Below are 15,608 nucleotides of genomic sequence, written 5' to 3' on the forward strand. Positions count from 1 at the left end.
GTTGGGGCCGTTCGATCAACGGTCGGAAATTTCTGTTCAACGATTGGGCTGTTAAAATTTCTCGGATTTACGATCCGCCAACTAATTGATGATCAGTCCATTGAAATTAAATAGTCGTGTCACCTGCCATTTGGGGAAGTTCCTAATTTGGACAAGTTTCCAATTTTGGCCCTTAGAAATATTCTCTAAATTCTAGCATTTAGGTCAATAAATGGTTTTATTATCAGTGTAGTATTTTGGTGTTTGGCCAATTCGTTTCCTAGGATTTTGTTTTCCCAAACAATGGTCTTAGTGTCTTTCCATCATCAACCATCTTAATAGTCCAGATTCGTTCAAGCCCTTGACTAGCCAGTGCTAAACTTTTATTTGAAGTTCGGTTCAATTTAGGGACTTTCCATGTGCACCTTAGTTTTTCAAAATTGGTAATTTCTACTCTTATTGAATCCGTGAGCCACTCTTCTTTATTAATCTCCTAAATCTTCCATCATTTCTCTGGGAATTTGCCCAACAAATTAGCCATCCTATCTTACGTGCATTTTCTTTCATCAATTCAAGGAGCTATTTTCTATTTTCTATTGGCTGATTTGGAAACTTTCTCTCCTTCCTCTTAATTTGATTCCTATTGAAATAATTGGTTCTCTGGATTTGGAAAGTTATTAGCATTCTCTCACGGTGGCAAACGGGCCGTGCCAAAATTTTGCAGCCCACACGGCCCGCGGGCCAGGCACGGCACGGGTCGCGGCCCGTGTCGTGCCGGCAAGAGAAAACAGCCACATAAAGCCTTTTTTACACTGTTTTTTGTAGTGCTGGGCCGTTTCGTGCCGTGCCGTGCCGTTTAGTACTGCATGCCTAAACCTTCAGCCCGGCACAGCCCACTGTAGCAATCGTGCCGTGCCGGCACGGCCCAGTTGCCACTTGAGTACTATTCTCCAAACATAGACAGCAAGTGAGAGTTGCACACTTGCATCTCATTATTTTTTGTTGCTTCCGCGAGTGCCATGAATTAGAGACGTGCACGCTCAATATTGTGGCTAAGGTCAAAGTCCAAAAGCCACAAAAATATTTACTTATAAAGGGAGCTGATACCTGCCAACCATGTTTTTTGATAATTACACTAATTCATATATCTTGTCTTTTATTATTTAATGAATGCAATCATCAAACACAAATTCTTGCCAGGAGAATTAAATGAATAAGACAAAAGAATATAAATTTTGGATGCTTGATGTCGGCACCACCCTGATTTGATAAGTGCACAAACAGAACTTGTATTTTCATTTTTAATTGACTTCTGAGTTCTGAGATATTTTATTGGGGAACTGTATCAACCTTTGACAGCTTTTTAAATATTAAAAGAGAAGCTGAGTTTGTACAATTATCAAAACATTGTAGGACTAGGGCCTCTTCGATAGAGACCTTATTTCAGGGGCAGAGCTTATCTCAGAACAAAGATAAAAGCAACTATACCTCACACCATTTTCTCCACGCTCGAATAACACAAACTCCACAACCTCTTTTCTAGTTTTCTTCTCTAGCTACAATGGCAGAAAGAGACCACATAATTCTATTCCCCTACTTAGCCCAAGGCCATCTCATCCCATTCCTAGATCTAGCAAACCTAATCCACCACAAAACCAACAAAACCATAACCCTAGTAAACACCCCTCTCAACATAAAAAAACTCCAACCCTCTCTACCCTCAGATTCCCCCATCCAACTCGCCCAACTCCCCTTCAATAGCTCAGACCATGGCCTCCCACCCAACACAGAAAACACCGATTCCTTACCTTACCCACTCATCCTCAAACTCACTCAAGCCACCGAGTCACTCCGACCCGCCTTCGAACAACTCATTTCTGACATCACCCAAAAGGAAGGTCAACCTCCCATCTGCATAATCTCAGATTTCTTCTTCGGATGGACGGTCGAGATCGCAAACAAGTTTGGAATATTCCATTCCGTTTTTATCGCTCAAGGGGCTTATGGCACGGCCGTATTTTTCTCTCTCTATCTTCACCTCCCTCACTCCAAGACCGACTCGGACGAGTTTTTGCTTCCGGCCTTTCCTGACCCGGTTCGGATCCACCGGACCCAACTCACTGACCATCTCAAAGCTGCTGATGGGTCCGATTCCTGGTCCAGATTCATCCAAAGACAGCTCTCGTTCTGTTTACAATCCGATGGGCTTTTGTTGAATACGGTTGAAGAGTTGGAGAGTATTGGGTTAAGGTATTTTAGTAGTAAAATGACTCGGCCCGCTTGGACTATTGGGCCCATCAATTCTATGTTAAAAAAGAGCGAACCAAATGTTAGAAAGGAACCCGGAATCAGCATCGATCGGTGTGTGGAATGGCTGAATCTCCACCGTCCAAATTCTGTTCTTTATATATCATTTGGGTCTATGAATACAATCTCTGTTTCCCAAATGATGGATTTGGCAATGGGTTTGGAATTAAGCGAGAAGGCTTTTATTTGGGTCATTCGTCCTCCGCTAGGATTCGACATAGCTGGAGAATTTAGGCAGGAATGGTTACCAAAAGGGTTTGAAGATAGGATAAATGAAAGAAAACAAGGGATTTTGGTTAGGCAATGGGCCCCACAGTTGGAAATATTGTCACATAAATCAACGGGTGTGTTTTTGAGTCATTGTGGTTGGAATTCAGTGATGGAAAGTTTGAGTCAAGGAGTACCGTTGATTGGGTGGCCTATTAATGGAGAGCAATTTTATAATTCGAAGATGTTAGAGGAAGAGATTGGGGTTTGTGTTGAGATGGGGAGGGGGAATTGTGAGGAGATTGGGAGAGATCGTGTTGGCAGAGTGATTGAGTTGGTGATGGGTGAGAATGGGAAAGGAGAGGAGATGAGAAGGAAGGCTTTTGGAGTTAAAGAGATTATGGAGAAAGCTATTAGAGAGGATGGAGAGTGTAAAGGTTCTTCGGTGAAAGCAATGGAGAGTTTTATCAGTGTTGCGCTCTCTGAAAGGAAGATGATGGGAAGAGATTGATGTTGGGTGGGTTGCTTGAAAGTTATGGGGTTGATATTTCCACTACTTGTTTCTTATAAATGCACCCTCTTGATATGTCCCAATTGTAATCGAAGTAATTGGTTTTTTTCTGTTTTATTATTTTCATTAGTAGACCGTTGTTGATAGCAACGGGTTCCTGATATTGTTAATGATACAAGTCGTGGCAGTATCCTAAGGCAAAAGAACCACTGTTAGCAAAACTGATTCAAATAAAGATAAGGATGTACTATCGTGATATGTGCATAAGAAAAGGAAGAGAGCCCCAATCCATCATACCAAATGTCATTTTCAATTTCGTCTTTATTTTCCAGTCTTATCTTTTGAAAGTGATTTCTTCTTCGTCTTCTTCTTCTTCTTCTTCTGTCAGTTATTAGAATGAGAAAATAATACAATCAAGCGCACGGAACACTAACCCTATAACAAGAATAGCGATACAAACCAAGAGAACAAAGACAAGACTTATTGTTAGATACAATATCTAATGAAAAGTGAAAACACAAACGATCTCAAGAAGTACATTAACCACTGATGTTCTAGGAGGTCTATCATCTTCTGACTCAACTTCATGGTTCATTGGCTCTTCGTCAACTTTTGGTGGCTTGTTCTTAGTGTTTTCTCCCCACTATTAGGGGGGATACTGGTTGAAGAGTGGGAGTGTACTTTCTTCTCACCTCTTGTCACACTTCATCCTCCAAGTTGCTGTTTTCCGTGGAATCCTAAGGTCGTTGTGGGTGTGGCCATCTTCATCTCAAGGGAGGTGATCTTATGCTCCATAGCTGCTGGTTTGTTTTCCTTTTTCCTAGGTTTCTTCTTCGCAGCTGTCTTCCTCACTGGCTGAGGAGCATTATGAATCTGTGTGGTCGTTAACTTCACCATTCAAAATTTCTTCCTGAGCAATATCAAGAGCTGAGAAGGTGTTTGTTAGGAGGACCGGGCTTTGGTGGGCTTGGCCTCTTTCTTGATCTTATGTTGATTCGTGTGGGTGATGGACCTTTTCTTCTTTGGAGACATTTGTTTTCGAGTTGATGGGCCTCCATTCTTGCCTAGGGCTTTGCTTCTTTTGGTTTCTCATTTTTTTGGGAAGGCATTTGACGAGTCGCTAAAGTTTTTGCAGGTATTGCAGGATCTCGGTCGCCATTCGTATTCAACTTTCTGGTATTGGATGCTATTTGGAGTGTGGATGTTTATCATTCGAGGTTGGTGAGTCAGTGTATATAGGCTTACCAAGATTGCTAGCAATTTTGTTGATGCCTTTTGTACTCCAATAGTGGAGAAGGAGAGCTAGGAAACGGATACATATGGGATCCGTTGAGAAATCCAGTTTCTCCATGGGAGTTCCCGGTATCCATTTTCTTAAAATAAGTGTCCGGCCAGCATATGAATGGCCCACGACTTCGAGGACTCTCGTGTAATCTTCTGGGTAGGTAGATTTGAACAATAAGAAACCATTGCTGAGAGTGAAAAGTTGGAATTCTCCAAGAAGTTTCCACTTCTTTAAGAGATTCTCTTTAAAAGCCTAAAAGTGAGGCCGTTTGCCAAGGAAGTACCTTACTAGACAATTTCCCATCTTCTCCTTGTTTCTTTTAGTTCCACGTCTTCAAATTTGATGAAGGGATTGCCTTTTTGTGTTTGGAAGTGATTTTGTCACTACAAGAAATGCACCATCTAGGAACACAAAAAATCCATACCAAACAGGGATGGATAAATAACGTTCTAATTTAAAGAGTCACCTAATCATTCGAACTTAAACAGATGGATCTAGACACATTACTAGGATCCATGGATACATTTCGCGACGTCCCTATCATAAGATCCAAAATTATTACCGATCACATCCAGACAACTAAGAAATGCCTATGGAGCTATCCTAAATCTTTTATTAGGGAACTGATATTTTCCTCCCCTCTGATGGAAAAAATCCCCCCTTTGATGTTATTAGTTAAGTTCTAAAGGCAGAGAAAACGTTCGAAGGGGGTGAATTTATCCTCAAACAGTGAACCATTCTCACAGAAACCGTTAAAGGGGGGGATTTTATCCCTTTTTTTTTGGGGGGGGGGGGGGGGGGGGGGGGGGGGGGGGGTGGGGGAGGTGTTGGCGTGGGGAATACTATTTTACAAAAATTCCCTCAAATTTTTTATAACTTTAAATATTATTTTAAAAATATTTTACTAAAGGAAGTTATATAGGCATTTTTCAAATGATTCCTTTTTTAAGTTTGGGAAATGGTAACCCCCCCCCAAACAGATAAAATCCCCCTCTTTAAACGGTTTCTGCGAGAAATGGTAGGTGCCGCTCCACTTTTTTTGGTATTTGACAAAAAGGAATGTGAGCACGATGTTGTGGAGCAAAGTCTCCCTTCTAGCTCAACCATTTCGTTCGAAGATCCAGAGAAGAGTACAGATGGACTGGCATTTGACGGTCCCGGGCTCTCGTCAAATGTTGAGAAATGGTAGGTGCCGCTCCACTTTTTTGGTCTCAAGTATCGGCTCACCCTTGCAGCTATCAGTGATGCTCTCCCTCGCCCTCTTCTGAGAATTTCAACAGTGTAAAATGTAAGTAGGACATATTAGGACACTTCGATGATGGACGGTCTAATTTGAAATGGGTCGTGATTGAGACACATGAAGTAGATCTGTTGAACACTCCGAATCCAAACCAACCGATAAGAGATTTGAACGGATCGTAACTAAGACATAGGTGGTTTCGATCCGAAGTGATCCATTGACACCCCTACCAATGGGCGCCATTCGCTATTTCTCAGCAAATGGCCACATAATAGCCCTTACAAGTTTTTGCTCGGATCAATCTCAGCCCTTCGCAGAAAAGTGAGAGGCAGATTTTTGGGTGAAGCACTTATTTTTTTGTAGATAAGTTGGGATTGAACTTCGACGTCTAGGTTGAGATACAAAGCCTCAACCATTGAGCTACAGGTTTCAACCCCTCTGAAGCAAAGTAAAGCAATCTGTAGCGTAAATAATAAATGGGATTTGCTAGGCAATTTCGCATAAACCCATTCATTTAATTCGTCTGAGGTGCCTGTTGTCTACTAAAAAAGGAGCCACGAAATGGATTTCTACAAGAAATTGCCCACGATACCCCAATTTTCAAATTACTTGTGAATTTAAAAAATTCCATATTTTTACACGCATTTTTCATTTATTGGGAGAATTTTGTAACTAACCTTCCAAGGATAGTCTACCTACACCATAAAAGCTGGAAAAAAAAATGTAACTTTCACCTAGTCACCTAGCTGGACCAAATGTGCTACACTCCTTATCCAAGTTATTGCTCTTACAATGTTACAAAATGAAGAAAGAAAACTAGATACAAGTGAAAAAATTTAGTGAATGAAAGCAAGTCGAAGTGGAATTTTGGTTTCTAAAGGAGTCCTGCAACAGGGGAAGTGCTAAAGACTGGCTTGTCTTTATCATAGCCATTGCCATTGGTGCTGCTACTCTTCCTCCTTGGCTTGGCCTCCCCTAACATGGTAAGAACATCTCTCATGGACGGTCTGTCCTTTGGGAACTTAGCTGTACAAAGAAGTGCAATCCGAAGTACTAGTAGCATCTCTTCCTCTATGTGTTTGCATTGGGAGCCTAAGCTTGGATCGAGGGCCTCCATGCCTTCGTTGCACTTTATTTTGAACCGGACCCACTCGACGATGTCCACGCATTCACCAAACTCCGACTCTAGGGGTCTCTTCCCAGTAAGAAGCTCCATAAGAACCACACCGAAACTGTATGTGTCACTCTTCTGGTCTACTTTCAATGTGTACCCATATTCTGTCATAGAAAGAAGAATCTGTAACTGAGAAAATTATCATAGAGAGGGCGATCTAAACCATTCATTTATTGGTCACCTCTCCAATTTGAAGTTTCAAAATGTAACAAGACAAAGATATCTACAAATTGGAGGGTTGGGATTGAGAACTGCAGGAGATTTTTTGGGTATGGCCAACCAGTTGATTCCAGCGTGATCCAACAATCCAAACTTACCCTTAGGCTGCATTTGGATATCCTGAATCAGGAATTCGAGTCAACAACATATTTCGAGTGTGATCTATTCCGATAGTGGTGGAATCAGAATAACACCTCTTGAGGTGGGAAACATATCCCGATTCTAGCACCTGATTCTAACAATCCAAATGCACCATTGTAGAAACAAAATTTTGCCATGCATGAATCCATCACCGTGGTAACTTGTTTGGACAAGGAAGAAATGTACGGCCCCACTTTAACCTTTTTTCACCGGCAGTGATAAATTCACCCTCTTTTTTTACTTGAGACACCCCCCTCTAGTGTATTTATTACTAATCTTTTACGCTAGATGGGGCTGTCCCAAGTTAAAATAGGGGTGAATATACGCCAATGTTGGGGCCCATTTTTTCGCCATGGTCCGATCAAGATCGGACTGACCATAAGCAATCTCTCCCTCCATTTGTTCTACAACTACATTGTTCCTCTCTAAGTCTCTAACAATCTAAGGTATACCCAAAACCTTTAGAATATGCAACACATGCCAGGTGGCTGAATACATGGCACCTCTGAAGAATTCCACTTGTAAAAAAAAAATCTTTTCTTTTTTCTTATCGATCGTAAAAATGTAATTAATTAAGTAGATTACCTGGAGCAATGTAGCCGTAGGATCCTGCCACCATGGACACGGTCTCGTTCTTCCTCATCATCATCCTCGCCAACCCAAAATCCGCAATCCTTGCCTCCAAATTCCCATCCAACAATATATTATTAGACTTCACATCCCTATGTATCACCGGAGGCGAGCAATCGTGGTGCAGATAAACCAACCCCTGCGCCACTCCGACCGCCACATTATACCTCGAAACCCAATCAACCAAAACCCTCCCCTCCATCTTCCCATGCAAAGCCTCCCAAAGACTACCATTTGGCATGTACTCGTACACTATCATCGTATTCGTATCATTCCTAAGGTACCCAAGAAGCCTCACAATGTTCCGATGCCGAAGCCTCCCTAGCAAATTCACCTCTCCCGCGAAATCCCCACCGTCGATTCCCGTATCCTCTTCAATCGCCGCCCTCCATAGCTTCTTCACAGCCACCAACATTGGAGGTCGGTTCAATTCCACCTTGTACACGGTCCCAGTCGCACCCATTCCAATCACATTCGATTCCTCTATTGACTTAAGTATCTCTTCACTTGTAAAATTAAGCTTCTGGAATGCTGTTAATCTCCAAGGCCATTCCCCACTTTCTGAAGGAAATTGACCTTCGCGCCATCTTTTATACACACATCGTCCTCCAAATATAAAGATCCCAATGACAAAAACAATTGAAATCCCAACCGCCCATCCTGCAATAATGTGTTTAATGTGGACCCTCTTTTGGCTTTGTGGTATGGAACCTGAATTTAAATTACATGGAGGAAGTACCCCACCACATAGACCGGGGTTACCAGTAATATCATCAAGGTTTATAGTCCTAAGCATTCCATTCCCAGGAATGGGACCGGACAACTTGTTATAAGACACATTCAGCATTTCAAGAGCCGGGGAGTTACCGAAATTCTCCGGTAAGCCACCGATCAGCATGTTGTTAGATAGGTCTAGAATGGCTAATGCGGGCATCATTGTAATGGGGGTTGGGATTTCTCCGGTGAACCGGTTTTTTCTCAGATTTAGATTGATTAGTTTCTGGCATGATGCTAGACTAGTTGGAATGTTACCAGTGAGATTGTTATTTGAAAGATCGAGCTCGGCTAAGGATGGGCAATCCTGGAATTGATCTGGGATATCCCCGAATAACTCGTTATCGGATGCTGAGAAGCTTTGGAGATTTGGGATTGATAAAATGTTGTAAGGGAGAGAGGATTGAAGGTTATTTCTAGAGAGATCAATGAAAGTTAAAGAGGAAGAGAGGGCAATGTCGTTGGGAATTTGGCCGGAAAAACTATTAGAGGCTAATTCTAACCGTTGAAGTTTTGGTAGCCCACCGAGTCCGACTGGAATCGGACCCGAAATCTTATTTTCTTGAACTCGAACTCTAACCAATGAAAGACATGTGGATAGGCCAGTTGGGATTGTGCCGGATAACTGATTGTTGAAGAGAATGAGCTTAGTGAGATTGCCCCGGTCACATAAACCGGCGGGAATCTCGCCGGAGAAGAAATTCGACGACACATCCAACCACTGAAGTGGTGAATTTCGGCCAAGATTTGTAGGCAGAGGTCCAGTAAATGAGTTGTTCCATAATTCGAGAACTGATAACTGAGTCAACTCACCGAGTCCGGATGGAATCGAACCGCTGAACTTGTTACTCATCAAGCTCAAAAGCTGAAGATTCTTCAACTGAGTTAACTCGGCCGGAACAGTTCCTGATAACAGATTATCTGATAAATCCAACTCTATCAACGATGTCATGTTACCAACCTCAGATGGAACCTTTCCTTCAAAGTTGTTCTTATACAAAAACATTGTAGTAAGAAATCTCAACTTCCCTAACTCGGCCGGAATCTCGCCATTCAGATTCCCAACAGCCAAATCTAGATACCTGAGATTAGTAAGATTCCCGAACTCTGCCGGAATATTCCCTGAGAACTCATTGTATCCAATTATAATCGTTTCAAGAGACGAAAGCTGACCAATCTCTCCCGGAATTCTACCAGTGAGATTATTTCCAGATAGACCAAGAAACTTGAGTCTCTGTAAATTCTTAAATGAAATAGGAATCGTACCTTGAAAAAAGCTTCCTCGAAAATCCAATATCTCTAGTGACGTGGCATTTCCGATGTCGTCCGGCAGAGTTCCGGCAAAATTGTTACCGGAGGCATTTACACATATCAGCCCAGTAGCCCTATCGAGACCTGATGGAAAACTACCCACAAAAGAATTCAGACTCACATCAAGGTTTTTCAAAGATTGAAGATTAGAGAGAGATTTTGGCAATGAAGAGGAGAATCCATTGCAACAGATGTTTAGTTGGGCGAGGTTTTGAAGCTGTTGAATGGTTTCAGAGACTCTGCCACTTAGATTCATATGAGAAAGGTCTAGCCTTTGAACAGAACCATTGGAATTGCAGGAAACTCCGGTCCAATTACAATGGGAATGATACTCACCATTGATGGGTATGTTCCAATCTCGAAGTCGATCAAGTGGGTCGATCAGATTCGATTTTATCGACAGTAAAACAGACGATTCATCGTTCTCAGGGAGAATTGATGCTCCTTCTGTGATAAAATGACAGAAAACAATGGAGTAGAAGAAGAAGAGTAGCAAATAAGGATGCATTTTTGCTTCCTTTTCTTTTTCTGTTAGTAGATTTGAGCCATTTTTGGTATCAAAGTGAGGGAGGAAAGAGAGTTATATGATATGATCATATGACAGTGATGAGAAGATGGGTTTTGGTTTAAAAAATTAGAATTATTATTATTATTATTTTATTTTTGTAAGCTCGTGAGGTCTCGGGTTCTGCAACAGGCTGTTTTATGACTGGAAGCTTTGGACAGATATTGAAAACCGTTTGGGTATGGGAAATCGACCCCGACATTAAACATGGATAGAATGTGTTTAAGCTTAATCATGGAGACAAATGAAAATTTCATCTTTACTCTGATTAAATAATCAATCGTTGTTTTTTATTAAAAAAAAACTTGTTTTCAGACAGACCCAGTTAGATAATTTTTATCAAGGATGATAAAAATGATAAGAAATCTTCATCTTCTCACTGTCCTACCATGCTAGTTTATGAAAGGGACAACATAAGAACTCCAAATTCTTCCATCATTTTCAATCTGTCTCTTTCATTTCTCTTTTGTGGGTAACTTTCATGTCTGAACCAATGATCCGAATGTTCTGAATCTTTTATGTTCCATCTTGACACTTTTCATGGTAATTAACTTCATTAGTTTTGTTAAGGTTTCCCATAGTATGTTGAATTCTCATGTACATGTGGGATACACTGAACAGTTGGTGTATATCCTATCAACCGCTCGCTTATCACAATCAAATGATGCTAATTATGATAAATACAGTGAAAAAACAGATGAACTTCGTAGCTAAATCTGGAGAGGATCCTCCTCAGAGTGGTGATTAATGATAAACCTTATGGCATAATTTCTCACAAAGGTATCTTCTTCCTGAGATATTATATGATGGGTGGCCGTACAAGCCCGTATTTTTAAAAAATTACGGTACGACCCACTCCATAGGATGGTCCAAACCGTCCATTTATCGGGCCACAACATAAATTGGCTGTGCCCTAAAAAATCATTTCCATAGGATGATCACAATCCTCCGATCTATTGAAGTTTCCATAATGTGCAGTGTCTCTATAAAGAAGTTATTAGCAAGAATCGGTGCTTATATAAGCACCTTATAGATAAACATGATTAGATAAGATAAGATCTGTGAAGGTAAAGATAAGAACTATCCTAACTACATACCCTTATTCAATTCTCATCTAATGATCCAACGGCTACATCTCATCAGATCTGTTTCACTCTAACATGCCCCCTCAAACGTATGTGGATTGAAAATCGTAGAAAATGTTGGGAGTTTGCCGGCATGCCGCACCACCAGATAAATAGAGACAGCCTGGTGGTCTATGGGGATTTCATTTCTGTAATGGCAACTAAACAGGGGATTTTGATCAAGCACAGATCCAGGAATTTACACCTGCGGGGCCGTAGTAATTTACACTTTGCCGGCATTGGTCATTGGGGGGCCCGCTTACTAAGGTTGCAGGTTAACTCCCAGCTTATTTGCAAATGGGAGAGTTTTACCTAGGTTGCGACTAACTGCGTCACCCCAAAGCCAGCCTTCCATTCTTTTGTGAGGTGCTGAGATTAAAAAATATGTTTTAAGTGCGATTAATCTCAGCACTTCACAAGAGAGTGAAAGGCAGAATTCTTGGCAACCCAGTTTGTGGCGACCAAGGTGAAACACATTTAAGATTAATTAGGTATTTCACTTATATAACTTCTAATAATGTTTAGAGAATGTTTGAGGTGGCCACCTATAAGACCTTCATTTCCTACTTGGCCATGTTCAGCATATGGCCAAAAATATGCCTTCGGATAGTGGGTCCTACCATCTTCTCTGAGCTCACTCGGGTACATTTCAGACCTCCTTTGTAGGTAATGGGGTGGGCCAACTGATCACCATAATCTTTATTATTTCTACTTGGCTATATATTAAACCATAGTATATATTAAGAAATATCTTTAATGACAAGCATGGGAAGGAAAATAAACATTTAGGCATGTGGGACCGTGGACTACAAAATTATGTTTAATTCGGGAGTCCAATAATCGGTTTGGGGCCCACAATCGGTTTCACAATCTAAAACAAACAGGGCCATAGCAATCTTGTTGACAATCAGTAGGCCTACGTATGGCCCTTGATCCCATCAGCCATCATCGGTAGAATATAAACATTTAATCAAGAATGATGAAAAAGATATCCAACAGATGTTTTTTAGCCGTTGATTTTTTAACGCCTTAATCTTGTAATTGAGATCTCTATTTGGCAAAAGACCTGAACCCACTAGGTCGATCACGTTGATCAGGGGTGCAAATTGGGTCGGGCTCAAACCGAACCCGACAGGATCAACCTGATTTTGGCTGGGATTAGATTGGCATGACCTTAGGTTAGTTGGGTTGTTCTGGGGTTCATAAAAGCAACAGGTAATAACCCGACCCGAACCAAACCTTATGATTTTATCAGCATTTCAAAATCTTTTACTTGTGATTGTTTTTTAAAGGTGGGCTGGCTTAGGGTTGACCCTTATTATTGAATTGAGGCTAGGGTTGAGGTTTTGGCTCTAACCCAACCCAACCCAACTCGACCCGAGTTGCGCCCCTACTACGATCAAATCAATGGTTCCGATCACCTAGAACACTTGCCACGTGGGGCCGTGATTGTTTTCCTTAATCAAGATGAGAACCGCTTGCTAGTTTAAGAGTGACCATTGATAAGTCCCACCAATTCCAACTGATTGAATTAAACCTTTGCATGTATGTTAGTATATTAAGAAGTTGAGTTTGTCTAAGTGTACTTACACAAATTAGTAGAAGCAAAGGAATCTTCCATTGTCAGCAAGAGAGAGAGAGAGAGAGAGAGAGAGAGAGAGCAGAATACAAAAAAGAAAAAGAGAAAAAAAAGGGAAGTATGGAGAGCCATTGATAGAGGGGGAAGAGGTGCATTACTTGGGAGGGCAAGCATGCTTTCTTTCTGAATCTACCAACCGCAATTCCATGCCCACTCTCCTGCCCATTTCCACATGGGCCTCACATGGTCCTCTTTTTCTTATGAAAATATATAAAATGAAAATGGGAGAGCCATGTGAAAGAGTGGGATCAGCACCTTCCTCGGGAGGCTTCTTCCTCCATTATTGGGTCTGTGTAAGCCAATCCCCTTTCTTTAATTTCTTATCCTAAGCACCAATGCCCAATCCGTGCGACTCTTGTATACGTGCTTCCACATGATTTTATACCTACTACTACTTTTCATGATTCTACAAAGATGATGGAACCGGGCCCACCATCTTCTTGCCAACTATGTATCCCTTCTATAATTTTTGGAGAAATGATTTCCATAAACTCTCGTTTTAATAATAACACTCTTCTCTACTTATTTTACACTTCTCCGATTATATATAGTTGTTATTTTCGGATTGTTGTCTTGTTTCCACATGTTGGACTATTGTAATTTCGTTATTGAGAGAGAGAGAGAGAGAGAGAGAGAGAGAGAGAGAGAGAGTTTCTAAAGCTGTGGAGGTTTCTTTCCACTTGTTTTCTAGTTTAAACATATGTTTTAGTTTTAGGAGAAAACTTATAATTACCTAAGATTGAGTGAATTTTACCTCTGTGAGCCCATTCACTTCCCCGTGAATGGCTTTGATTTAAAAACAATTTTTCAATTAGATTAATCTCAGCCATTCATTGGAAATCCCGTTGAATGAGCTGATTTTAGGCATCTCATTTAGTCGGGAGGTGAAACAGCTGAGATCTTTCAATTGATTAGGATAGAAGAAATAATTGTGGGAAGTGGGATTTGAGATTAATCTCTCGTAATTAATATTCATTTATTTATTTTCCATGGTGAAAGAATCATATCATTGCCTGTAGACGTAGGCATCAGGGATAAAGATAGAAGAGATGATTGTGGGTTGTGGGTTTTGAGATTCATCACTTGTAATTAATATTCGTTTATTTAATTTCTTAATGAAAGGATCAGACAATCGCCCGTAGACGTAAGCATCATTGTGAAGCAGCATAAAGCACTTATGTTATATTTGTGGATGTTCTCTTGTTTTCTTTTTCTCTTTTACATGTGATCAGATCGAATTAGGTCCATCAAAATTTTACATTCTAATAAACTGTTAAAATTGTTGGAGTATAAATGATTGAATAACACCAACTCTAACAGCTTAATTAAGTTTTTGGAGTAATTGGTTGTTTCACAAGGAATCACAGGGCTATTCCATCACTGCAAGTACTAAGTTCAGAACCCAACAATTCCTTCATATTATTGCCTAACCCAAAAGAGGGGCTGTGGATTGAGCCTCTAGCTCAATAGTCAAGAGTTTGAAAGTTCAATCTCAGCTTAAACTCTACTCAACTCAACTAACCCTTTGTCCCATAAAGCAGAGACTGCTATTATCAAAACAATGGAGCGTGGACATCATTGTCCTTATTTTCTCTTTTGATTCTAATAACCTTCGTGTGAATTACACTTTTTGAGGGTGTTTGCTGATTGCTTTCACCTAATATCGCATAAGAAAACCAGGATTTGGGTGCAACTCATTTGTGGTGAGGTGAAGAAGGTGGAGATGGTGTGTAAGTTGCTACTATTTGTTTGTTTTCTTTCTTCACAATATTTAATAAGTAAAATGGGAAATCATAAATCATGGAGTACTTGTAGCACATGGGTACAACAATTATCCTAAGCCTGATAAATGTCTTGGTGGGCCCACCCCTGATGAACCCGAGTTTAATATTGAAATTGATGAAATGAAGAATCAGCCTACAAATGCCTTATGTTTTGTTTTGATGTTCTATTTCCAAGTTGATGATCAAACGGTCAGGACTATCCAATTGGTGTGGTTTCCAGGTTGTGTACCACAACCAGTAAGCACCTCCTACATCGTGAGATACAATTTGGAGTAACCCTCACGTAGCACAATGGTTTGCAGGTCCCAATGAATCAGGGCTAAAAGAAAATTAAAGTTCACTTTCGCAAAAGCATCAGTCTGTACTAAAAGTTCTAAAGGAAGAAGTCTTAAAGCAGATTGATTGCTTTAAGAGCAAAACACATTTAACTAAGACTACCCTAAACAAGGGAAGCATGGTGTGCAAACACAATAAGTGAAACAAACGTACATTATACAACTAATTTATATTGGGCCCGTGTAATGAAATTTTTTCCTATTTGTGGGGTAAGCAAGATTTATTAAGAAAAGCAAGAGTAAAAGGGCTAAAGATAAAGAAATGGTGGAAATATACTTTAATTTGAAAATTTTTTTGAGGAACAGTTCACTTTTAGATCCTGTTAGCTCGCCACAAACATGCTTTCACTGTAATAGTGAGTTTGATTAAAGAGATTTATGTG

General features: G+C 40.6%; 1 protein-coding gene and 1 pseudogene across 1 annotated transcript; one reads left to right on the forward strand and one right to left on the reverse strand.

Moving 5' to 3' along the window:
- The first annotated feature begins 1,398 nt into the window (after window positions 1-1,398).
- On the forward strand, window positions 1,399-3,276 carry LOC143860785 (UDP-glycosyltransferase 92A1 pseudogene; annotated as a pseudogene).
- Window positions 3,277-6,143: 2,867 nt separating this feature from the next.
- On the reverse strand, window positions 6,144-10,500 carry LOC143861204 (Leucine-rich repeat transmembrane protein kinase family protein). The gene is made up of 2 exons (XM_077372135.1): window positions 7,649-10,500; window positions 6,144-6,807 (listed from the first exon to the last, which is right to left on the reverse strand). Exons 1-2 carry the CDS (start codon window positions 10,284-10,286, stop codon window positions 6,404-6,406), a joined length of 3,042 nt encoding a protein of 1,013 aa, XP_077228250.1. The 5' UTR covers window positions 10,287-10,500; the 3' UTR covers window positions 6,144-6,403.
- Between the last annotated feature and the right edge of the window lie 5,108 nt (window positions 10,501-15,608).

Source organism: Tasmannia lanceolata, unplaced genomic scaffold, assembly GCF_043159265.1.
Source record: "Tasmannia lanceolata isolate RefF3 unplaced genomic scaffold, GAP_Taslan_0.1 ptg000037l, whole genome shotgun sequence".
In the NCBI taxonomy this organism is placed as follows: domain Eukaryota; kingdom Viridiplantae; phylum Streptophyta; class Magnoliopsida; order Canellales; family Winteraceae; genus Tasmannia; species Tasmannia lanceolata.